Here is a 27,955-nt window from a genome sequence, read left to right as displayed (position 1 = left end):
AATAGGAAATGAAGAAAAAGAACCAGAGAACACAGAAATCTAGGGTGACTGTCAGCAAAATGTTTCTGTTTAAGGGTTCAAATGTTTACAGTCTCTGTCGCAACTACTCAACTCTGTCATTGTAGTGTAAAAGCCTCCATAGACAAAATGTAAATGAATAAGCTTGGTGGCTATGTTCCAATCGAACTTTATTTATGGATCAAACTTTATTTATGGACACTGACATTTGCATTTCATATAATTTTCACATGTCATACAATTATTACTCTTCTTTATTTTCAATTATTTAAAAGTGCTAAAACCATTCTTAACTCATGGGCCATATGAAAATAGGTGACAGGCCTAGATTTGGCCTGTGGACTATAGCTTGCCAGTCCAGGGAACAGTGGGGAGAAGGGGAAGCAGGGTGTACCTGGTTTGATAACTGGGGTACTATCCATAAATGTTCTTGCATTAAACCTAACCAGAAAAGCAGCTTCCCTCTAACATGTGTTATATTAATGTCAGTCCCAGTTGCAAAGAAACAGGCTTATTTCACTGTCCTGAAGAGCTCCAGAAACAATCACTGTTCCTGGGCAAAAATCATTCTCATAAATTATGGTCCACTAATTGTAATTTTAAATAGATCATTATTTCTATAGAATCTTAAAATTATAGCAATAAATGCATTATTAATTACCATTTTGTCCCTGAGTCGCTCTCCGCGGATAAAAAAATCAGCACAGCCATTCTCTTCCTGGTGAGGGACTTTGAAGATAGTAACGCAGCTTAGTCCACTCCCTCCAAGTGGTAACCATCCACCACTTGAGTCATCCCGGGTCATCACCACAGCTCGCACTCGTGCATAACTATTACTAAAATAGATGCAAAGATTACAAATTAGCTTTTCCATAAACAAAAACCAGCCAAGCTGTCAGTAAAGACTACATTAGTTAATGGCTGGTAACTATAGTGTTTACTACTCCATGATAGTCCACAGAAAGTAATCGACTTGAAAGAGGTCAAAACCCACAAACTAAATTTAAAAGGTTAACCTTTATTTTAAGGACTAACCTCACAATAAAAAGCTACAGAACTCTTATTTCAATTCATCATCTGAATAGTTCAAGCACATTTGATTGCCATGAAACAAGTCATGAAAAACCCCAGAGACAAACACTGTCAAATTACACAGGCCATCATCAAACTTGCCTGTATATACTTACCTGCTGCAATATAATCAGGACAAATTACTGCTGTATTTTGAGACATTTAATAGTGACATCTCTAAGTTTCTAACTTTTCTGGAATATATTATAAATAAAATGCTGAAACTCAAATATCCCATTTTTCCATGTCTTCCAACGACTGGGAATCGAAATCACACAAATCATATAAAAGCAAATGTTCTCTTTCAGTAACTTATCAAGCAAGTTAGTGTGTAGAAACCTTTCATACCTTCTTTTTGGCAGACTCCATTCTTAAAGAAACTACATTCTAGTTCCATTCAGAATCATTTCCCAATATTAATCACAATCATTCTTTACATAAAATCAAAGAAATGTGTCTCATATACTAATGTTCTAGACAACTGACATCTAAAGCATTTTTGTTCTAAAACTTTTAATTATTGATGAAACCCTTCCTAAAAATAGTATACCTTGCTGACGTCTTAGAAAATTATACTAAATGTAACTTAAATTTGTCTTGGTTATTAGGACTATCAAACAAGGGTCTATGTAATAGTTCTGTGCTACTTAGTATCTCTGTACGTTCCAAGTATTAGGCTGTCAGTTATTCCTCTTGTCATAGTGTTGGTGTGAAATCTCTCCCTTGCTTTTTTACTTTACATATTTACTTTATTGAGGTATATTTTACACACAATAACATATACTGAACTTAAATACACAATTCAACAAATTCTGGCAAATGTATACATCTGCATAACCAACATAATAATCAAAATATAGAAGATTTTAATGACTTCAAGAAAATTCCCATAAACCTCTTTCCCATCAAACAGGTAACCATGGTTCTGATTTCTAATATAAACATTAGTTTTGCCTGTTATGAGACTTCATATAAATGGAATCAAACAGAATTACTACTTGCACCCTTTAGGTCTGACTTCTTTCACTAATTATGTTGTTGTATTAGTAGTTCATTCTTTTTTACTGCTAAGTAGTCCTCTCACTGAATAAATATATTACATTTCATTTATTCTTGTACATTAATGTGTATTTGGATTGGTCCTAGTTGTTGACTATTATGAATAACCTGTTATAAACATTCTAGTACTAGTCTTTTTGTAGACAGATGTTTTATTTCTCTTAATTACCTATGAATGGAACTGATGGGTCACATAGTAGTATATTTAACTCTAAACTAATAAACTATTTCCCACAGTAGTTGTACAATTATACATTCCTATCAGTAATGTATGATAGTTTCAGTTGTTCCACATCCACGCCAATATTTGGTATTTTCAAACTTTTAAATTTTATTCATTGTAGTGAGTATGTAGTGGTAACCCACTGTGGTTTTAATGTCCATTTCCCTGATGACTCATGATGTTGAGCATCTTTTCATAACCTTATTTGCCATTTATGTACCATCTTTTTAAGTCTTTTGACCATTTTTTTATTATGCAGTCTTTTATTACTGATTTTTAGAAGTTCTTTATATATTCTGACACGTCTTCTGTAAGAGAGCTATACACTTTTAAAGCTGTACTGTGCCGTGACTGAGTGAATAGTCTGTCCAACTTTCTTAAGTTGGATCCTGGCTCAACAACTTACTCGCTGTGTGACCTTGAGAAGTTACAGAATCTATCTTTAATAAATGTAAACAATGCCTGATATAATAAACACTATGTAAGTATTAGTTATTATTGCAATGAAGAATTTTAAATTGAAGTAGTTATCATCCTGGTAACTGAAAGTCAAGTAGGACCTAGGAAAAAATAAAATTTACATGATCAACTATAATTCTCTACTATTGGGGTCAAAATAATTCTTTAGGTAGAAGCTCTGAAAGTCTTTAGTTTCATTGGTATATAACTTAAGCTTTTTATTATTCAGTTATTCAGAGGCTCTAATTCTTGTTTGGGCCCAGTTCTTACCAACATTCAACTCAGAACTGGTCAATGAAGGTGTGGGTACATAAAGGGTGGGCTGACATAAGTATCAAACTGGAATCCTCCTGGGATAGGATGGAACAAGTACTTCTACTATAAACATGATATGCATCCCAAGAAGCTGGGGAAGCTTATTACAGTGGGAACCAAGTTGGAGGGATAGAATCAATACTAAATGGTAGTCATTTGGTTTACCAAGAATCTAAGTCTAAGGATACACCAGAAGCATAGCTCATTAACTTAGACATATTAGGTTCAAATTAAATGTCTATGAACTAAACTCATTCATTTAAAGCTCAACACATCTGAAGTTCAGTGAAGTTAAAGTAGGAAGGTAGAAGTGAGTCAAAATCTAAATTCAAGTTCCCAATTATCATTTAAGTGTCTATTTTACTACAGGATCCTGACTCTTCCTTCTCGTATAATTATGTAGTAAACTGGGAAATGTTAAGAATTTTATACTAGATTCCATAAGACTTAGAAGACCCAAGAAGTAATATACCCAATTTAGAAGCTCAGGGTATATTTTGACTGCAGAATGTGGGAGTAGTTATCCTCTTTAGGGCACAGATTCTTATTTCGTCATCTTTGAATCTTACTAATTTTCTCATTTACAGTTTGTATGCTTCTCGGGCATATTTTATATTTTAAAAATATTAAAATATGCACACTATTAAAAATATATATTTTAAAACACTTAGTGGTTATTTTAGGATAGTGAAATTAGGTATTTTCCCTTCATTTCTGAGTTTCTTCAAAAATTACTTAGTATTTATGAGTTAAAAGTAATTTAAATACATTAAAAACCCACATTCTAAACTGTGGCTTTACTCAAGATACTGTAAAAATTTTATAATGTTATTTTTAACAGTGTATAAATGTTTTAAACAAAAGTACCCCTAACATAATTCCTCTTACTGCCCCCATCTTCTTTAGTTATTTTACTTTATAAAAATGTGCCACCTAGACGAGATGTACTGTTCTTTCTAGGAAAATCAGATAAAGATTTCTTTACTGGAAGAGTAAGGTTGAGTGATTCACTGTTCACCTTAATACAACAAAAGAGGTTTTAAAGGTGGCCAGTAATTTATACAAACTTTTTTTGAATTTCATGTTTTCAACTGTACCAAATACAAGTTTCCCTTATCTATTCAAGTTGCTCCTTCAAGCTTTAAAGTAGTCCAGAAGCTTAGATAAATCTGTATTCCCCTACACCATAGCCTTCACTAATTTATAATTTAACAACTCAGCTTTCAATTTCATGACCTAAGACTAGACTACTTACCATAAAATTCCTCAAGTTGTTTCAGTAATGGTGGGTTTTTGTTTTTGTTTTTTTGATAGGCCTTCATTCTTGCCAAGGTTAATGTTTTCTTTCAACTGTGTTTTTAATCTCATAACCTCCTTGCCTTCAAATGTCCTTCTCTTTTCCCAAATAAAAGCAGTAACTCTTGTCTAAAACATGCAACCACTCACAAAGACTAATAGCAGCTCTTACAAACTTTGTCATACTCTGCCTTGTAGCATAAAATTTCCACTGATCATCCCTTCCTTAGATGAAAGTGACTTAAGAGCAAGAAATCAAATTGAATTCTTCTATTTAAAGTATTAATAAACTAATTCTCCTGACCATGTAAACAATAGAAGCCCAATTTAATGTGGAAAATAAAGAAAAATAAGATTTACCATTACAGAATTAAAAATCAAAAATCTGTTGAATTTTTACTCTCTGGGTTTCATATTTGCAATCAGTCTCTGACACAGCAGCCACTTAAAATGACAACTTACTCTTACTGCCAAAAAAAAAAAAAACCCTCAGAAATTTCACTCGAGTTTCTTTAAAATACTTAATTAAAAGGCATTTGTTCCCAGTGATTTATCTAAAGTCAAATGACAGTAATTAGTTCTTTAATATTATTTTCAAAAATACTTCAAGTTCTATTCTTCACTTGGTAATGAACTACATACATAACGACTTTTCAATCTAGCTTACATTCTAATGAAATGAAGAGGCTCTTATAAAATGTTGCTTGGTTTCTTTTATTTTATTCAAAATCTAAATTGTACCTCAACTGCTAATCTCTCATCTCATTTGAACAATTATACCAAGTATATTCTTTCACCCACAGTAGGGGAATTAGACAACTAATGTAGAAGTCCAGGTGAGAGGTAATGTCGGATTGGATTAAGGTGGTAATAATAGACACAGGAATAGACTGATTTGAATCTATTCTGGAGGACGAAACAAGAGGACTTGTTGATGGGGTTATAACTACAAATAAATATTCTAAGATATCTAAAATTCTTAATAGCAACCATGAGCTTTGTTTTCTAAATTTTCAACTGGTATTTCAATAAAGTTAAGGCAAAAAGAGAACCAAACACAAAAGTAAAATTCTGCCTCATTTATATTGATCCATGTAGTTTCTTTTGAAATAGCAATACTGTGTTATATATGATGTAGAATAACTAACTCTCAAGTTATACTTTATTGCATTTAATGGACAAATGCAAATTATGGTTATAGTTTCAAATCTGCATGTTGGCAAGATATTTCTTATTAAATTAAGGGTATAGTTATAAAAATTTTTACAAGCTCTAATAGTTGCAGCTGTCTACACGGAAACTGGCATTTTTTTTTTTAGTTTCTTTATTCCCTTGTAGAACCCTCCTGCTGTTATTACCAAGCCTATTATATATCCACCCAACTGCCTTCTTGCTCTATTCTTTCTTCCTATACTTATCTCAAATTTTCAACTAAGTGTTTGTTCTATTTATCTGCATAAATTCTTTATATTATAGATACTAATTCTTTGCTAGTTATGTGAATTATAAATATCTTCTTCCAATCTGTGGCTTCTTTTACTTTTTTAATGTCGCCTTTGAAGAAAAAAGTTATTTTACCATGGTCAAATATATTTCTTTTCCTTTATGATTTATGCTATTGACTTTTTGTAAGATCTCATACGTACCTATTTTAAACCTTTTACATCCTATTTTTTTTCTTTTTAAAGTGATTTCAGCAAACAGAATACTCTATTTTCTGTGAAACTAAGAAAGTCCCTAAAATCACCTATGTCAGGCAGAGCAAGTATTCATATATTTATACTGAATTATTGCACACACTAGTCCTTTTCCACTGCCCAGAAGTCAAATTCAATTTGGTCTTTGTTTCTCAGCTACATGTGATCTTCTGTTCATGTGATACTCTATTCTCCTGGGCAAAGGCACCAGGTCTTCACAGGCGCTGTATAGTGTGGGTGAACTGAGACCCCGTCTCCATTAATGTCTTCTCGTTTCAAGGGCCCATTCTGCTCAAGCATGGATTTGGAACAGAAAACTTCCCTATCTCACTCCTAAGCGAATCCACGTTCTAAACTTTTCTACCCTTCCATGCTTCCATGCTTTAAAACTTCCAGGTTTTTTTTTTTTTTTAACTTCATTGATATATTTAACAGTTAGTTCAAATAGTGCTCAATTATATCGTCACCAAAAAACTACCAAATTATTACAACAATGTTGATAATATATGTAATTTATATCCTTATCTAAGAAGTTTCCTACCAAAGGAGGGTATTTAATAAAGATTTACACAGCTTGAAAGTTTAAAAAAAAAAAAAAAGGCATAACAAGGAGAGACTGTGGGCAGAGATTACTACGAAAGTTATTATAACAAATTTTACATAATAAAATATCTTAATAAATATAAATAGTTACATAGATACTTGTTTATAGCACATTGTCTCAACATCAAACCTATCTAATACGAGAAGCCAGGAAATGTAGTCTGTACTTCCCGGTAACATGTACCCATCTAAAAACTGGAACGCTATTACTAAGTTAAGAGAAATGAGCAGGCTCTGTGTCTGAAAGGTAAAAGAAAAAAATTACAAGTAAGGACTTTTAACATCTTGGAATCAAACTGCCCTCAACATGGAGTCCAGAAGTGGTGGGATGGACTCCATGTTGAGGGCAGTTTGATTCCAAGATGTTATCTTTTTCAAAGAAAAAGATAGGAGAGAGTAACAGGAAAAAAAAGGAGAGAAATAGAAAGGAAAGTGTTTTAGAAATGTTAAGTTTAAGAACAGTTATAACATTATAAATGACCAACAGGCAATTAGAAATGTATACAAATTTAGGAAACAGATCTGAGAAAAAACCAGAGCAGTGTAAATAATTTTGTTGGTTTTGTGTAGTAATGGTTCTTAAATTGAGGTACCAGGGTAATTAATCATTGCTGCTGTTGCAATTGTGACAAAACTATATGAACTATCTTCCCTGAAGGAAAAATACATATGGCTAAAAACTTATATTTGAATACAATTTGGAGGTTTACAGTCCCTTCCAAGGAGTTCACAAACCTGAGATTAAGAACATTTGGTCTAAAGGGCAATGCTGCTCTGCAATAGATTTTTAGTTCTATAATTTATAGATTTATTGAGATGACATTTCCTAGCAAATTAGTTACCTGAATACTGATTAAGTGGAGTTCCATTATCCTCTCTCAAGGAAACCACAAAATTATTACACTTTCAAAGGAACAAAATATGTTAAGTAACATTAAGAAAATGAAAACAATAGCAAATGTAAGGTCAGTTAAAGTGGTTAAAGTGGGAAGGGGAGGCAGAAGAGGAAGTCAGAATAAGAGAAATTTTAAGATACTACGCCGATTGGCTCTGAAAATGGAAGAGTCATGAGATAAGGAATGCAGGCCTCCAGAAGCTGGAAAAGGCAAGGAAACGGATTCTTCCCCAGATCCTCCACTCAGAAAGAATGCAGTCCTTCCAATAAATACCTTGATTTTAGCCCAGTGAGATTATTTGGACTTCTAACCTTCAGACTATAATAGTATCAAACAAAATAACCCAAACTCTCAAAAAACAAAACAAAACAAAACAAAACAAAAAAAACAAAACAAAACAAAAAAACAAAAGAGGGAGAAAGAAAAAATACTTAGAATCCTTTAAGATTTGTTCAATACAAAAGAATTTATAATATTTCTCCAGAGAGGAATACTTACAGTGACAAAACATCCTATGTTCTCTACAATAATATTTTAAGTAAACATTACCATCCAACTATTAAACATTACTAGAAACTGGATATAAGAGAAGAGGGACACCTTTAATAGAAGTAGTTTATAATTTATAGTTTTCCCCAGTCGTACAGACTTGTTCAAATATAGCCTGGCATCCCAGCCCTCTCCACATACTTCTATAGAACATACCACGAATCACATCATATGCATGTAATTCTTCTAAAGATACTGCCTCATTTTACTAAACTTGAAGCGGTTGCTCTGTGGAAGGGTAGACAGCAAATAAGGTATTTCCTGAAAAAAAAAAAAAAGCTAGAAATTCTCATGTTCAATACACAAAAATAGGCATGACTTAAGAGAGGCGATACGACTCAGAAGACAAACAGGCACAAGAGTCCTCTTGCACCTTAGATGGAGACTTTGAGAAATAAACATCTGCTTGAGAAGGGTTCCTTGGTGATAAGAGATAAATGATTTTCGCCCTTTGAAAGCAGGCATAGGTTTAACAGAGAGTTATTCGTATAGACTCCAAGCCGAATTTGTACAATCTCTAAAATGTAGTATGTTATCTAGCTTTATTTCTTACTCTTCGGGAAGTCTCTGGTGCCTATCATTGAGTTAGGTACCCTATGTAAATGTAGGAGACTCAAATAATTGATATTTTATGGTTAGCTGTGGTTAATATTCTTATTTAAAGCAAAAATAGGAGATTGTTCCATTTTTCTAATTTAGACTAGGTACATGATATCTTGGTCTGTACCAATATGGAGTTATATGAGAAGTTCCTTTCCACCAGGTAGGAATAAGGTATAGTAGTCTATTACTCTTGTTTCTTGGGATCTTCAGTAAAATTATATTGCTTGGTCTTACCTGTGCTACCAGAGATATTAATGAAAAAACTGTGGATTCATAACTAAGATGAATATTCTTCTGACTGCTTTGGGGCAATAGCAAGAGCTTCATTGAGAGAGCTCTCTCTAGTGAGGGCACAGACTCACTGAAAGTCAGTTGACATTCCAGAGGTAATTCTTTCATTGTCAACATTATAAGATGGCTTTCACTAAGCAAGCCAACAGAATCCCTCATATTTAGTACCCACAACTTTTCGATATGTTGCTAACTCCTTCTATATGATTCTGTACATGTAACTTTGTTTAGTAGAAGTGAAGAGCACTCACTGTTTCAAAAGCACCTGGAGGCAAGTATTTAGAGTACAGCTTTACTCATGCTGAGAATGTGTATAACATCTTGGCATTTAATGGGAAGGAACAGAGGAATAACAAGGGAAGCTAGCAACCCTGCATATCTAGGATGCAAATTCTTCAGGGATCAGGTAAATGAGCCAAGGATGCTAAAAAGATATGGAGTCAGAGGCGGTGATCCAAATTAATCTGCGGAATAATCTCCTGAGAAAAAGGAAATACCTTCACATATAGCATTAAAAATCACCAATATCTAAGAGGCCCTTATACAGCCAAAATTGAAAATAAGTCCTAAAAGTATTTCCATAAAATAAGCATTTAATAAATACTTATACAGTTGAATCCAGAAATAAAAAAAAATCAGATGAAGCAAGAGAAATGCTCAGTTCCTCTTATAAATATATACCCAAGAGTGCTTTCCAAAAGTAGACAGCACGAGATGTCTTACTTGATCAAATGAGAATCTAGTCAAAATTTAGAAGACTTCAGCGATGTAGGTACATAATTACACAACATTAACCATGTTTCATCCTATACAAGAAAATTTACAGAGTTCCTCTAAAAATGCCACACTACTTAGGGAATAGAAAGTATAATGGCAAATAGCTAATCCTAATTGTGCAATTATAGGACCTTTGAAAATTTTAGATATTTTTCCCTTCCAAATGCAACATAAATGGATTCAATTTTCACTGAAAATGTGATACTCTACTGCAGTGATGTCCCATAGTGATATAATGCAATCCATATATGTAATCTTCAATTTTCCAGTAGTTCCATTAAAAAGTAAAAAGACGCAGTGAAAGTTGCTCTAAGGACCTCGCCCTTAACAGAAATACTAAAAACAGAGCAAAAAAATGTCAGGAAAAATTCTGTCAGAATTCTAGAAAAACAGTCAAAGGTTTACAAAGACCAAGCAAAGCTAAATTAAAAGGCAACTTAAAAATGGTTGGAAAGCTTTGTGGCACTTTTACTTGTCTTTGGCCTAACCCCACTCCCCACCCTTGCACATCAGCAGTGGTCTTGAATATGACAGACAGGCCTGTATTCTCAGCATGGGATCCTGGTTCCTGATTCTGGAGGGAGCAGAACAGACCTTAGTCTCAAAGAGTTCTGTCTAGAGCTATGTGAAGGACCAACACTTGGCACTTGCATTCCTCAAGCACACTGTAAAGCAAACAAAAAACCAGCTATGAACTACCAGTTACTGCTAGGGACAAAATATTACAGAGGCCAACAATAGATGTGCCAAAAGCCTGGAAGAAAAGCTAAGGAGACAGATTCTTTAGAAAATTAGAGCTGATTAAAACTGATCTCATATACTGGAGAATTTAGGAAGCCACATGCATACCCAGGGCAGGACACATGTTCTGAAAAGATCTGAGAAGACCCCAAGTTTTCATCTTGGTTCTGACCTCTAGGCTTAGCAAAAGCAGAAAGTAAGGGGTAAGGCGGGAGTTGTAAAAAGCTAAGCACTGAAGCAGTGCCTTGATCCAGAGATAATCTACAAAGATTGAGAGAGGTTTTCCTTTTTTCCTTTCCTTCCTTCTCCCCCACCCTGCCACCCCGCCCCTCTGCTTCTGGTATTCAAGGAAATCTCTGTCAAACCATGAGAGGACCACAGGCTAAAGACACTAAGACTCCAGAGACCACACATGGCAAAGAATAAAGACTTCACAAAAAGTTTAGAAAAGTAACTAAACAAACAACTACAGCCCACAACTAGCAACAAAAACAAACCCTGAAGATTGGGAAGTATGTAATTTCCAGAGTTATCACATTATAATATTCAAACTGTTCAGTTTTTAACAAAAATTTATGAAACATGAACATATGGACCAGTCACAGATGAAATTAACAGAAATTGTCCCTGAGGAAGCACAAATACTTTTACTCAACTGACTTAAATATATTCGAAGAAGTAAAGGAAACCAGGAAAACAATGTGTGAATAAGTGAAAAATATCAATAAAGAAATAATAAAAAGGAATCAAACAAATTTTAGAGCTAGTAAGTACAGTAAATGAAATGAAAAATTCACTAGAAGGTTTCAATAGATTTAAGCAGGGAGAAGAATCAGTCAGCTTCAAGACAGATAAACTGAAATGATCCAGTCTGCGTAACAGAAAGAAAAATGAATGAAGAAAAATGAACAGAGTGGAAGAAATCTGTAGGACACTATCAAATATATCAACATCTGTATAATGGAGAGTCAAAGAAGGGGAGAAGAGAAAGGGGCAGAGAGTGTATCTGAATAAGGGCCAAAATATTTTCCATATTTGATAAAAGATGTACACATCTACGATTCCATGAAGTTAAACTCCAAAAAAGATAAAGAAATCAAGACAAATAAATAATCGAGTTGCTGAAAGACAAAGAATCTTGAAAGCAGCAAGAGAAAAGCTATTCATATATGAAGGACTCTCAATAAAATGAAGAGCCAATTTCACACAGATAACAATGGAGACCAGCAGCAGTAAGAGGACATATTTAAAGTGCTAAAAGAAAAAGAACTGTCAACCAAGAACCATACACAGCAAAACTGTCCTTCAAAATGAAGGAGAAATTAAGGCATTCTCAGTTAACTAAAAAGCTGAGAAAGTTTGCCAGTAGTAGATCAGCTCTACAAGAAGTGCTAAAAGGAGAACTTTAGGATAAAATGAAAGAACACTAGACAGTTACTCAAAGACATATGAAGAAATAAAGAACTCTGGTAAGAGGTTACTACAAATATAAAACATTAAGGTATTTTTGTTTTTTAACTTCTTTTTGTTTCCAATAATTATAAATCTATATTAATAGGCTCATTAAAGTATAAAGATGTAATTTGTGACAATAACAACATAAAAGGGAGTGAGAGCTATATAGGAGCAGAGCTTTTATATCCTATTAAGCTAAGCTAGTATCAATTTAAGTTGTTATAAATTTAGGATGTTAATTGTAATCCCCATGGTAACCACTAAGAAAATATCTAAAAATATATAGAGAATAAGAAATTAGAAGGGAATTAAAAATACACTACATAAAAAAATCAAATACTTAAAAAAGAAATGGAGGAAATAAAGAACAGAAAAGGTATAAAACACAAAAAACAAACAGCGAAATAGTAAAAGTACTTCATTATCAGTAACAACTTTACATGTAAGTAGATTAAACTCTCCAAACAAAAGGCAGAGACTAGCAGAAAGAACTAAAAGGAAATAACCAAGACCCAATTATATACTGTCTATAAGAGATTCGATTTATAACCAACACCACAAAACAGATTGAAAAGGAAAAGATGGAAAAAAAGATACTCCATGAGACAATAACAATAACCAAAAGAGAGCTAGGGCTGTTATATTAATAGCAGAGAAGACAGTTTTACTAAAGGTCAATAAATATTGATAAAAGGGTCAATTAGTCAAGATGGTGTAACAAGTATAAACATACCTGCACCAAACAGCAGAAACCAAACTATAGGAAGTAAAAACTGATAAAACTGAAGGAAGAAAAAGATCTACAATAATAGTTGAACACCTCAATACCACACTATTAATAATGAATGCAACATCTATTTTTTTAAAAAATGAAGTACTGAAATACTACAATGTAGAACCTCGCAAATATTAGCTAAATGAAAGAAGCCATATCCATAGATCATGATTACATTTATATGAAATATCCCGAATAGGTTAATCTACAGACAGAAAAGAGATTGCCAGGGAACTGGAGATAGGGGTGGGAGTGGGAGGAAAAGGGGAGTAAGTGCGTAACGGATATAATTTTTGGGTTTTTGGAGTGATAAAAATATTTTGGAACTAGAGATGGTGGTTGCACAACAATCTGAATGTATTAAATGCCTAAATTGTACACTTTAAAATGGTTAAATTTGTGAATTTCATTTCAATTTTTTACAAATAACAGGTGAAATTAATATTAATAATATATTTTAATTAACCTAAAATATCCAACATATCATTTAATAATATAAAGTGAGATATTTTACATTTTTTTCATACCAAGTCTTTGAAAATTGGTACACATTTTACATATACAGCACATGTCAATTCTGACTAGTGCTTGATAGTCACATGTAGCTAACAGCTTTCATATTAGACAGAGAAATCTTACAATGATTATAAAAATAAATTGTCAGGTAAGCGTATATTGAAAGAAGATGGTCTAAAAATCTGGAATGTTCACTTGCTATCATACAACACTTGCAGCTAATCCCTAATGCCTTCTCTTTTTTTATAAATTAAGTACCTATCTAAGAAATAAACACATGAATATCCCTACCTTTGATTGTACTTTCTCTCCTGGAATGCTCTTTACAGCTACATAAAAGAATGGCATTTAATTCTCATTCTGGTTTCTAGAGGCTGTAAAGGCTTTTTCTGGTGAATTCAATGTATTTATCACTTATATTTTTCATTAGGCAATTACTACCCTTATGATTCTTCTAATATTTTCTATCTAACTTCAAACTTCTCCCATAGACCACATCTTAAACTTCCCTGTACCACCCATAGTGCCTCATATGCAGCAAGGACTTGATGTTCAATACTTACCTTATCTGTTCCATCACAACTTTCTCCCTACTACAACTAATGAACAATATTTCATATGCAGGTAATGATAATACCAAAAAGATGTCTGCTATATCTACTCTCAATGGGTTGTTTTCAGATAAACTAAAAAATCAAAATTCATAAAACCTGAATTAGGCTACTTAGCATCCTTAACTCAAAAACAAACAAGCAAAAAACCTCAAAACAGGACAGGAAACACAGTAGGGCAACTTCATACATACATATCTAATTTAAAGACGTGCTTGCTCATTATAATTCACTTTATTAATATCAGCTGAATATTAATATTGTTTGATTATAGGTAATTTATTCATTATAATATACTATATAAGAATAAAAATGTATTTTTAAATAATCTGAATTATAAATCTGAAAAGCACTGCTGCTTTTAACAAATAAGATATCCTACAACAGTATATCATCTAAAATGGCACTGACAGCGGTAGAAAAAATTCTAGTAGCATTTTATTTAAAAAGTGGACTGTGATAGAACATTTTTAAACAACACTGAATATGTGTCTGGAGTTGAGACGCAGAGCAGGTGAGACTAAAAGACCTGCCAGCCAATTGTGCTGACACAGAGTAGATTTATTTAAAAGTATAAAGGCAGGACATATGCTCCTCTGAATCAAGCCTTCTGAGGAGAAAGTCTTGGCAGCTGCCAATTAACCAAAAGAACAGAGATCCCTTTGGGGATCAAAACAAAGACACTCTTGACAATGTGTCTGCTGTTAGACTAAAATAACTAAAATTTAGTTTCAGCACTAGTTTTTCTTAGTGAGATTTCCTTAACCTCTCAATTCTTCCATACTCAATTATATACATAGTAAATAATAGAGCAAAGAATTAAATGAAGGTCTGAAGAGACAGCCTATGCTTTTTTAAATCACAATTACAACTAAGCAAATGCATGATTAATATAGCTCACTGATTAAAAAAAAAACAATATTCACGTTTATATGCATTCATCTATTCAAAACAATTATTTTATCTCATTCTTCAGGGTTCCAAGAAGCTGTTGGACTGCTGTAGAGTAAGTTAAAAAGCAATCTCTCTTGCACATGTACATGCACACATATACCCTTGCCTGGATGTGGACACAGTACACAACTGCCTGTGGGAAATTTAATAGGATCCCTGCCCTGCTTATTAAGTTGTTTGAAGTGTACAGACCATGCTTCGAACCAAAAGAGTTTTAATTTTAAATAAAATTGACTTCATTTCAAGTTGGTCTGGTTAAGTTACCTTATTTATCTCCTCCACCCCATTAGCTCTAGGTACACAAAATCCTTATAGCCACAGCACAAAGTGCCTCTTCTCAGAGTTCAAAAGTCCTGGAATTGAGTCTTACTGTCTGATTTGTCTGGCTTGGGTTACTGGATAAATCCCTTAACAAATTACACCTACAGAGAGTCCACCAAAAGGCCTAAAAGTGAAGATGGGCTGATTCCTCAAAGTAGAGTTTTTAACAGAAGAAGAATCAAGGTATGCTTGGCAATCCAAAATAACAGATGGCTATTACAATATTGAGGGAGGGAGCATAGGAGTTGATTTTTAAAATCATTTAAAGTAGGTGGCACGGGCACATCATAGAAGACACAAAAATATGCAATATATGTTATTCTTGCTTGAGCTGGAAGATTACTGAAGATAACTAGTAAAGGCCTTGGATATTCAAAAGAGAACTATTCTAGGCTTCTGGGGGGGGGGATATCATTAAATTGATATCTAAGAATAATTATATTGAAAAATAGGATCAGGAAAGCTTAGAATAGTCAGGAAGCAGAGATAGAAAGGCAGCTAGGAAGATGTTATTTGAATCCAAATGCTATTTCAATAATGAAGCCTGGGAATACAGCTGTGTCTTTATAAGAGAGAAGTAGCAGGCAGAACCCTAGATTTGTTACTTAAACATAATTTAAAGACAGAACGAGTACTATGAAAAGTACGAAAAAAAAGCGTACAAAAATACCGAGTCAAAGATAACCTCCAAGATTCTAAGTTTTGTAAAGATTCCGTCCAGTGGTGCTGCATATAATGTAAAAGATGTAGAAAAGCAGCTCTTGTCAATCTAGAATTAAAGAGTTCAGTTGTCAAGTGTGGCAAGAACACTTAAAAGAAATAACTAAAAAGCCATGGAGAGCTTAAGTAATTCAACACTCCCTGGCACTTAATAGATGTTTGATAAAAAATCGGATGTATGGATTGGATGTCTTTTACAGGCCAAATAATATACTAAACAAAATGTATCCAAAGATGAATAAAGTACAATCCCTGTTCTCAAATAATTTACAATGCGACTAACCCGAATAAATAATAAGGGCAATAATTTTTTTTAGCTGCCATCAGAGTTCAGAGGAACAAGTGATTATTTCTGGTAACAAAAGCTTCAAGAGTGAATCAGACGGCTGTGTAAAAAAAAGTAGAATATACGACTGAAACTGAGCTTTAGGAGAAGTACTTCTTTTAAGGAAGAAGAGAGGAGTCAGTACTTCTTTTAAGGAAGAGATGGGGGTCAGAGAGCTTAGGATGGGTGAGAAAATTTGAGGAATAAAATATAATGAAAGCCAAGTCAATGATTTTGTCTTAAAATGCAAAAAAGAAGCCTAATTTGAATGCAAAAGTACTAAAGAACTGATATCAATAAATATGAAACACTCATTTCTCCAGCAAAAGAGATTAATTAAAACAATTCAGATTTTGTTAATATCACTTTGTTAAGCCAAATCATTTTAAGATAGTCTGCATTTTAGAAAGGAATTAATAGCTATTAATACATGTTTGAATTTTCTCTTTTCATTTCACAGAAGATTCAGATTCAACCTATTCTAATACCTGTAATATTATCTTAGATCTTAAAGCAGAGGTCAAAACAAATATAAATGAGCAAATATTACTACTTTAAGTGCTTATAATACTTACACTGGTGGGGACTGTGACCATGTAAGTGGAACATTTAACACTCCACATTCCAGCAGCTGCCTAGAATGTAGGCTCAGTATTATAAGAATGTTTAGATCTTTTAGAGAAGCTGAAAATCCTGCCTATATGAAATCTCCTGATTTCTTAAATGCTGACTAATTTATACGCAGACTGGCTTCACCTGCTGTTTTAACTGAATGTTATTTTTCTTTCGTTTAACAGAAACATAAATTGGTTTTACCCATTTTCACCACTGCATGTATCTATTTAACTAGGAAATAGATACAAAATATACATAGCATATTTTAGGATCTCCTAAATGCAAACAAGAGCAATTAGCCAATTAACATTTTATCCTTAGTTCCTTAAACTAAATGCTACTTTAATATATTTTTTATTTCAAAGTGATGAATACACTTTGCTCTTAAACATGAAATACAAAACATAAAATCCCAACAATTTCATTTAATAATGACTACACAAGTGACCAGGAATCATGGCCAAACTTGTTCTAGATAAAAATTCTTCTGGTTCAGAGGTTCCTAAATTCACGTCTAAGGATTAGCTCTATGAGTACTGTCTGGAGAACTTTTTAAAAACACAGATTCCCACGGTCCACTCTCTGATTCCTAAGGGATGAGGCTTAGCAAACCTGTATTTTAAATTTCTGAAGTAGTTCTGATATATCGCTGTATTTGAGAATAGCTACTTATTCAGAATATTAGGAAACTATAAAACTATAAAACTAATTTTTAATTTGAATAAACAAAAAAGTGATCACTATAAAATTCTATTCAGAATAATTTCTTTCCTATCACTTCAGACAATTAATAGCTAGTTAGTCTAGTCTTGGGATTAAGATAATCTTTAAATTCCAAAGGAAAGCACTAACACAGGAACTCAATAGTCAAGGCAAAAATACTGATTTAAGACAGCCTGGCAATCTAAAATCTTTTAATAGCTCCTTGCCATAACTTAAAAACCTACACCCTCTTGGCTATCTCTGTTAGCTCACTCTCTCCAACCACGACAGCATTCTTTCCACCGCTTAAACAGTTTCATCCACCCCAGGGCCTCTGCACTTCCTGTTTCGCTTGGATGTTCGCTCCCCTGAGATATACTATTGGCTGCCTCCTTATGCATCAGCTAAGTGTCATGAATCCTCCTTAAAGTGTCACGCATCCTCCTCAAAGTGGATTCTTCCAATCTAAACTAGCCCCAATACCCAGCTTCCCTCCATCCTATTCTGTTATACTCTATTTCTTTTTCTGGTTTTATTTTCCTCGTAATGTTTATGACTATCTAAAATTATCTTATTTCTTTAGCTATTTATTGACTCTCCTATTAACAACAGGATTTATGTTCTGTGAGCAGGGACCTTTCTTTCCTTGCTCATTACTGTATTGAACAGAACATTACCTGAGATGTAGTAAGTGCTCACTATATATGAATTGTTTAGTAAATGAACAAGAAAGCATATAAACTCCCAATCTTACTCTCAATTTATTAATGTGACATATCGATGAGCCTCTCTAAAGACAACATGTTTTATAAAATTTTAGTCCTAAGCAAGATTAAAATAGGAAAATTTCAGTTCCCCAGCTTCCTCTACCTTCCTCCTCTCAGCTCCCTTCCTCACTCCTCTGTACTCTTATGGTTAGGTAATTTTTACCTGTGTTAGGTAAACATAAAAGACCCCAAGAGAAACTCTAATGACATAGAGAAGTGCAAACAAGGAGGTTCTTACAATCTAAGTAAAAAAACAGAAGATATATAACTTTTCTCAGATATGTGTCATTCTGAGAAGACCACCTTGGATCTCAGAGTGATTTGTCTTTCTAGGAACCAGGGGCATTCTGAAGCCTAAAAGAGCTGAAGGGTAAGTAGAGGTAAATTAGGAAAAGTAAAGGAAGGGGAAGAATGATTTTCCTGATTTTTTTTATACAAAGGACTCTTATTTCCTCAAGTTCACCCATCTCTTTCTTCAAAGAGTTCACTATCTAAATAGCATTATTAAATAACATTACAGACACTACAAGTAGCAAGAACAAATAAAAATACATAGAAACAAAGAGGAGCAGAATCTTAAATATAAATTTGACGAACTCAATAAATTGGGACAGTATTACTTTTAGTTTATACCTCAAGATTCAAAAGCTAAAAGGGGAACTAAACTGGGACCCGACAGGCACTGTTTTAGAAAAACCTTACTACCTTGAATAATGCTTTAAAAATCTATAAACTGAATGTTACTTCTTGAAATTATTCTTGTAAAGAAATATTAAAAAGATGCTTCTTTACCATGGTAAAGGCTGCTAAAATTCAATAAATATTTCCATAAAAATTCAATAAAAATGTCCATACCTCAGAGAAATACCTGAGACATTTCTATTACAGTTAAATATAAGACATTACTGGGAAGGCTTTAGAAATTTTAAGAAATATGATTAAAAGAAGAGAGAGGAAGAGAAAGAGAAACAAAATATAAATATCGATTAAAAATTATCCTTATTTGCAAATTACATAATTGTTTACCAGAAAGAATACAAGGAAATTTTTTATTAGAAACATATGGACTTTCAGTTTCCAATGCAGCCTGTAAAAAGCTTGGAAGCCGCCAACTTGTGCTAAGAATGAGTAAAAAGCTAAATAAAATGAAAAATCAGTAACTCTTCTTAGATCCTTAAAAGAAGTGAAGCCACAGGGCCAATTGCTGCCCCTAAAATTGGAGAGACAGGCAAACAAATACAGAGAATCACAACTTACTGGAGCAGATACCCAAAAAGAGAGCAGAGACCTCTGTGGGAAACAGTGCCACAGTAGGGAAATCTGATGTTCGACTGACAATTGCTGGAGGCTCAGTGTGGACAACCCTGAGATAAAAACTCCAAGAAGACCCAGTCACCAAAGTGCCCCAAACTTTTGTGAATTTTACGTCTTGGGAGTTCTACCAACTTCTTACAGTGAATATTGGAGAAAACCCCCCTCATGCTTCCAGAAAGGAAGAAGAAAAGAAAGCATTTTGAAATATATCAGAGTACTGTGTTCTCAAAGTTTGCCCTCAGCATAATTTAACCAGAGCATAACCTCCTGGAGTTTTATCAGCACCTAATTAGTCTAGGGAAAGCGAAATACCCAACTACAGCCCCCTCCAGCCATCCTGTCACACCTAAGAGGGGTTAGGAAAGAAATAAAAAGTACTTGAAAATTTCACAATCCAGATACACATAATCAAAAAAGACTAAAACCTAAGTAAATTCTGGAGATCAAACGTACAGCAATGTAATTATAGTTAACAATACTGTTACATACTTGAAATTTGCTAACAACGTACGTCTTAAGTGTTCTTACCACACAGAAATAAAAAAACGAAGAAAAAGAAAATGTAACTATATTCTGTGGTGAATATATTAATTAGATTGATTGTGGTGATTATTTCACAATGTATGCGTACACCAAAACATCAAGTTGTACACCTTAAGTATAAACAATTTCTGTCATCATACCTCAATAAAGCTGGGGGGGGGGGAGATCGAGAACTAATAAAGCACTTCTCATACCCCTACTCTTTATCACCACGTTACTAAGCACCTATTTACAGCAGTTCCAGTACATTAAGTTTGGCAATCAAGAAAAAATTACAAGGTATACGAAAAGGCAAAAAACACATTTAAAAACAGAGCATAACCAGATAGAAATGTAGGAATTATCAAAGCAAGAATTTAAAACAACTATGGTTAATATGCTAAGGGCAAAGTAAACAGTAAGCAAAAACAGATGAGCAATGAAAGCAGAGATGGAATCCAAAGAAAGAAACAAAAAGAAATGCTAGAGATTAAAAACGCTGAAACCGAAATTAAGAACGTCTTTGATGCGCTCATTAGTAGAAAGGACATGACTGAGGAAAATATCTGTGAACTTCAGGATATAATAGAAATTTCCAAAACTAAAACCCAAAGAGTTTAAAACAAAAAAAAACACTAAGACCTGTGGGAAAACTACAAAATGTTAACATACAAGTAATGGAAATACCAGAAGGAAAAGAAAGAAAGAAACAGATGAAATATTTGAAACAATAAGGACTAAGAATGTACACAAATTAATATGAGACAACAAACCACAGATCCAGGAAGCTCAGAAAAGATCAAGCAGGATAAATGCCCAAAATGTGCATCTAAGCATACTATTTTTCGAACTTTACAAATCAAAGGTAAAGGGAAAATCCTGAAAGAAACCAGAGAAAAAAACACCTAATTTATAAAGATAACAATTACATCTGACTTCTCCTCAGAAACCATGTAAGCAAGAAGAGACTGGAGGGAAATATTTAAAGCATTGACAAACGAGAAAACAAAAAACACCACTGATTTACAATTCTATACTTTGCAAAATTATCCTTCCAAAGTGAAGGGGATATAAAGACTTTCTCAGGCAAACAAAAATTGAGGGACTGTGTTGCCAGGAAACCTGCCTTACAAGATGTTAACAGAAGTTCTGTAGAGAAAAAAATAATAATACAGATTAAGAACTTGGATCTACATCAAGGAAGATAATCAACAATGGAACAAGCAAAGGTGAAATAAAAACTTATTTTTCTTCTTAACTGATCCAGCAGATAAGTGTGTTCAAAATAACAATACGTTCAACATGTTTACATGTACATGTGTGTATACATATATGAAACATAAAAATCAAGACATTTTAAATATTTTGAATTATATGAAAATGAAAACAGTTTGCTGAAATTTGTGGAATGCAGCGATAGCAATGCTCAGAGGAAAATTTAAAGCACTGAATGCATATATCAGAAAAGAAACATCTAAATCTATCTAAATCGATCATCTACAATCAATCTAAAATCAATCTAAGCTAACACTTTAGTAAAGTAGAAGAGCAAATGTAATCCAGAAAAGAAAGAATAAAAATTAAAGAAGAAATCAAAGAAATTGAATACAGAATACTGAATATTAATAGAGAAAATCACTAACACCAAAAGTGGTTCTAATAAAAGTTTAATAAAGTCAACCCAAGAAAAGAGAGAAAGTACAAATTACTAAGATCAGAAATTAAAAAGGAGGCATTACCAAAGATCCCACAAACACTAAAAGGATAATAAAAGAATACTATGAACAACTCTATGCCCACAAATTTCATAGCATACATGAAATAGATTGATTCCTTGAAAGACACAATCTGCAAAAACTCACACAAGAAATATATTACCTGAAAGGCCTATAAATCTTCTTTAAAAATTGATTCAATAATTAATAACCTTCCAAAGCAGAAAGCACCAGGCTCACTTGGGTTCGCTGATGATGCCCCCAAACATTTAAGGAAGAAATTACACCAATTTTCTACAATCTTTCAGAAAATAAGAGAGTATACTTCCTCATTCCATGAGGCCAGTGTTACCCTAATATCAAAACTAGACAAAAACATTGCAAAAAAACTACAGACCAATATCTTTCATGAACACAGATCCAAAAAAGTCTTCAATCAAATTAACATTTTAATTTTAGTTAAATCCCACAATGTGTAAAAAAAAAAACTTATACACCGCAATCAAGTGGGAATTATCTCAAGTATGCAGGCTAATTCTTCATGAGTAAATAATCAATGTAATCTATCACATCAGGTTAAAGAAGAAAAACAAACAAAGCATTTGACAAAACCCAACACCCATTCATGGTAAAATCTGTCAGAAAACTAGAAATAGATAAGTATTATCTTGATCATCTAACCACCTACAGCTAACATCATACTTAATGGTGAGAAACTAGAACTTTCCCACTAAGATCAGAAACAAGGCAAGGAAGTTCCCTCTCACCAGTCTTTTTCAACAACATACTGGATGTTCTAGAAATGCAGTGAAACAAGAAAAGGAAATAAAATGTAGATAGATTTCCCGACACTGTACTTAAAATTTCTAGTTAATGAAATAGGGAAATAAAAGGTATACAGATTTAGATGGAAGAAACAAACTGTCTTTGTTCACAGATGACACGATCATCTATGCAGAAAATCTGAAAAAATCGACATTAAAAATTTCTGGAATTAACAAGTGATCATGGCATGGTTGCAGGAAACAAGATTAATATACAAAAGCCAATCATTTTTCTATATTCTAGTAATGAACGAGTGGAATTTGGAATTAAAAACACAATGCTATTTACTTAGGCACCCCTAAAAAATAAACAAAAGAGGCAGAAATCTAATAAAATACGTACATCTATAAAAATTACAAATCTTTAATGAAAGAAATGAAAGAACTAAATAAATGGAAAGATACTCAATATTCATGAATAGAAAGACTCAATATTGTCAAAATGTTAGCTCTTCCCAACTTGATCTATAATTCCAATGAAATTCCAGTAAAAATACAGCAAGTAATTGCGGATATCGACAAACTGATTCTTAAGTTTATACGCAGAAGCAAAAGACCAGAATAGCCATCACAATATTGAAGGAGAACAAAGTTTAGGACTGACACTACTTCATGAGTTACAGTATCAAGACAGTATGGTATGGACAAAAGAAAAGACAAATAGATGAACAGAACAATATACAGAGCCTAAAAACAGACTCCATAAATGTAGTCAACTGATCAATCCTTTAACAAAGGCACAAAAGCAGTATAGTGGAGCAAAGATAGTCTTTTCAACAAATGGTGCTGGAAAAAATGGACACCCATGTGCCAAAAAACAAATTTAGACACAGACCTTATACCTTTCACAAAAATTAACTTGAAATGGATCACAGACTCAAATGTAAAACACAAAACTATAAAACTCCTAGAAGATAACAGGAGAAAAATCTATACAACCTTGGGTTCAGCAATGACTTTTAGATACAACACCAAAGTCATGATCCATGAAAGAAAGAATCAATGAGCTAGACTTCATTAAAATTAAAAATTTCTGCTTTATAAAAGACACTGTCAAGAAAATGAAAAGATAGGCCACAATCTGGAAAAAAAAAATTAGCAAAATATATATATCATAAAAGACTATTTTGCAAAATACACAAAATTCTTAAAATTCAAAAATAAGGAAAAAAACATTAAAAATTGTACCAAAGTCCTTGACATCTCACCGAAGAAGATACACAGATGGCAAATAAGCATATGATAAGATGCTCTACATCACCTGTCATCTCAGTAAAATGGGATTCCACTACAAACATAAAAAAAAAGAACACTGACAACACCAATTGCTGGTGAGGATATAGAGCAACAGGAACTCTCTCATTGCTTGTGGGAATGCAAAATGCACTTTGGATAACAATTTAGTGATTTCCTATAAAACTAAATGTACTTGTACCATACAGTGCAGAAATAGCACTTCTTGGAATTTACCCAAAGGAATCGAATACTTATGTTCACACATAAACCTGCACATGGATGTTAATGGCAGCTTTATTCATATTGGCTAAAACTTAAAAGATACCAAGATGTCTTTCTGTAAATGAACAGATAAACTGGTACATTCAGACAATGGAGTATTATTCAGCACTAAAAAGAAATGGGGTATCAAGTCATGAAAAGACATGGAAGAAGCTTAAATGTACATTGCTAAGTGAAAAAAGCCAGTTTGAAAGACTATACACTATATAATTCCAACTATATAACATTCTTCAAAAGGCAAAACTATGGAGGCAGTAAAAAAAAAAATCAGTAGTTGCCAGGAGTTTGGTTGTGTAAGGATGAATAATATGAACACAGAAATTTTTAGGGCAGTGAAACTACTCTATATAATAATGTAATGGTGCACACATCACATCACTGTAGATTTGTCCAAACCCGAAGAATATGCAACACAAAGGGTAAACCCTACTGTAAACTAAAGACTCTGAGTGATAACTATGTATAATAATTGATGAACCTAATAATTCTGATGGGGGATATTAACAGTAGAGGCTGGTCAGGTCATATGACTCTTGTTCAAAATCCTGGAAAAGCTATATATTTCATTCATGGTAACCCTAAAGACTCAATTTTGGAGAAATAAAAAGATAAAATGTATATAATATGCCCATGAATATGGAAAAATTTACAACATGATGTCATCATGGCTATCCCTTAGCAGTATTAAGAGATTACCTTTATTTTCCACTTTTATAATCACAAACAATAAAACTGCCTAAAATGAAACAAAGCAAACCAAACTGTAATAATAAACATTTAATAGTAAACATTTATCTAGCTCATATTATCTGCCTGCTCTCTTTTGGGTGTTTGGTGGTTCAGAATTATTAATTCTGATAATAATCCTGCAAAATGGTGTTATTCCATATTACAGATGAGGAACTAAAGTTTCAAGAGGTTCAAAGTGACTTGCATCACTTGTAGGTAAGCGAGCGAGGATTTAAACTCCATGCTGTTCTCTGCAACTTAAAGAGCTGTGACTAGAAAGAAACAAAAGTTGCTCTTTACCCTCAGCTTCATTTATGTAAGAGTAAGAATATTTGAAGTCTCTTATCAATTACGTTTTTCATTTTTCTACAATTTTGTGAGTCTAAAATGTAAGCTCATATCTCTACTGAACAAGCAGGATTCCATAATCATGACACCCTCTCCTGCAGAGAAACAAATCTCAAAACCTGTAATTCTATTTTACAGAGTAAAGATGCCCACTTTGACAACATATCCTTTATATAATACCCATTATCCCTCAATTCCGCGCCCTCCAAAAATGTTCAGCAACCCAGTACATCTCATGAAAATACTCTAAAACTTAGGAGACCTTTTGTAACTATGAATTTTAAATCAGCATCATGGTTTAAAAAAACAAAGACAAAAATGAAAGCAACATACTGCTAAGGCCCTTAAAACCTACAAACCATGGTCCTTACTTGGAAGAAATAATAGGCAATGGTGAAATAAAAACAACCATCACCAGAAAATTTTAATCATCATCAGACAAAGTATAACCTATAAACTATAATCTTTCATTTCAAAAGTTGTAATGAATAAAAGATTATACTAAAGATATACAGAATTCATTTCTCATTGATATTAGGAAATAGGCATAGATAAGAATTTTCAAGGTCCAAAAACACAAACTATTCTAACATCATTTATCCATCTAGGTCAGTAGCTTCTACATGGGACACAGCTGAAAAAAAATCAAAGACACTTTCCATGGCTTCTTTAACAGAAAAAGGAATGCTTAATGTATATAAAGTAAACCCACACCTACTCTCCCAAAAATGTATTATAATAGAACATGTATGGAATATTATGTACCATGTATATAATCTCGGTAATGCTGGCGTCCAATGAAATATAATTCAGAAAGCATCAAGGGTCAATCACTTAAAACAAGAAGTGAAAGCTTTTTCATTCCATAGGTAAATTTCATAGAGATATTCCATAGATAAATTTAAAACAACCAAAAAATCATAGTCTCTTTGCTCTCTAAGAGCTCATGGCATCTACTAAAAAAAGTATGTGGAAATGGGTATCAGTTTTACATTTAAAATTTTCAGGAGTTGCAAAAACATAAACTGAATGTGTGTTTCATTTTAACCAAAAGGTTAATGAGGACTGACAATTTTTCTCCATAAATCTCAAATGATAAGGTTTCCAGAAAATGATCACTTCAAAACCACTATAGTATTACATGCTAAAAATTAAAAGCTACACAGATGATCAATCCTTTGTCTCAACTTGAAAATAAGCTGAAAAACTCCCAACTTCACGAGACAGTCTATTCCATTATCAGTCAAATCACATCATTAAGAAATTATCTTTTGTATAAGACAAATAGTTATATCCTTTCTCTTTAACCTCCATCCACTGATCCAGTTTTACTCTTAGGGACAAGAGAGTCTAAGTTTACTCCTTATATTTTATGAGGTTTTCAATTATTTGGAGGTAACTATTATTTTTCACTGAATAACTCTTCTCCAAACTCAAACTGACAAATTCCTACTTTTCCTCATCTAACTTACTTTCTAAATCTCTCATCACATTGGTAAATTATGAATTTATCATAATGGTTATGTGTGTATGGGAAAAGAATCACAACTTTTTAAATATAGATATTAGATGATGAACTACCATCCATTCTATAATTATATTCCTGAATAATGGTCAAGATTTCACCATGTATTTCTTTTAGCTGTAAGAGATGATAAACAATTTGCACTTATTCATTCTATTTCATTTGGTTTTGCAAATAATTGTTATTGCTTATAAAAGTAAATGTAGTTTGCAGGTTCACATACAGACTTATTAACTTTATGAATACAGTGCCCAACCAAATGTCCTATTAAGAATTAAGAATGAAACATCACAATATTTTCATCTCTTATCTCTCTTTAGGTAAAATAAATTTAATAGCCTAATTGAATTATAATTACCACCAAAAAATAACTTAAAAAAAAAAAAAAAACCTGTGACAAAGATAACAGTGATTAATTTTGGATAAGGATATTGATGACTATTCTTTGCATTTTTGTCTCTTAAATTTCTAAAGAATAAACAAATAAGCAACTCACTCAAAAGCTAAAAAAACTATTTCTTGCCAAGACCCTGGTAGCTAGCATGGAAATCTAAACAATGTGCTTTTAGAGAAGATTTTTCACTGACCCGTTGCTCATGTTAATGAAAGGATTCTGATTAAAAGTATTATTATGCTTATCATACTCCCATAAAGAGGCAAATTAGATATTTCTCTTCCAACTTACATTGGCTACATTTTAGAAACCAGTGTTGATTACTGGTATCAATCATTCCTACAAAGGATGACGTCTCCAAATAAATTATTTCCCTTAATAGAGATTAGGGTTTCCAGGGACATACTATGAAAAAAAAAAAAAAAAAAATTGGCAGTGGAGAGAACAGTGAAACAGCCATGAAGCCAAAGTTTCCACTTATAGAGTGACACATGTAACTGTAATATTTTGGGGCAAGTTATTTCATCATTCCAGGCCTTACTACCCTCATCCAAAAAATTAGAGACAAGATGCTACTTAATCAAAATCCTTTCTCATTCTAAATTTGATTCCATGAAATACCCAAGACTTGTAAAATTATCCCAGGTAGTCTACCATAAATGTTTGTGATGTATTATTTAGCATTTATAGTATGAACTTTTAATGTT

General features: G+C 32.9%; 1 protein-coding gene across 2 annotated transcripts in view; it reads right to left on the bottom strand.

Annotated features, from left to right (window-relative positions):
- Positions 1-27,955, bottom strand: part of SPRED1 (sprouty related EVH1 domain containing 1) — a 101,992-nt gene that overhangs the window by 55,020 nt on the left and 19,017 nt on the right. The window contains exon 2 of one of the 2 annotated variants that reach the window (XM_011354892.2): positions 680-854. The exons of the other annotated variant lie outside the window; for it this stretch is intronic. Coding sequence (XP_011353194.1) covers positions 680-854 — 175 coding nt within the window. The remainder of the gene's footprint in view (positions 1-679; positions 855-27,955) is intronic. 2 annotated transcript variants of the gene reach the window in all.

Source organism: Pteropus vampyrus, unplaced genomic scaffold (genome assembly GCF_000151845.1).
Source record: "Pteropus vampyrus isolate Shadow unplaced genomic scaffold, Pvam_2.0 Scaffold19, whole genome shotgun sequence".
Taxonomy (NCBI): Eukaryota; Metazoa; Chordata; class Mammalia; order Chiroptera; family Pteropodidae; genus Pteropus; species Pteropus vampyrus.
The sequence above is the reverse complement of the archived record's forward strand: the minus strand, read 5'-3'. Positions and strand labels throughout refer to the sequence as shown.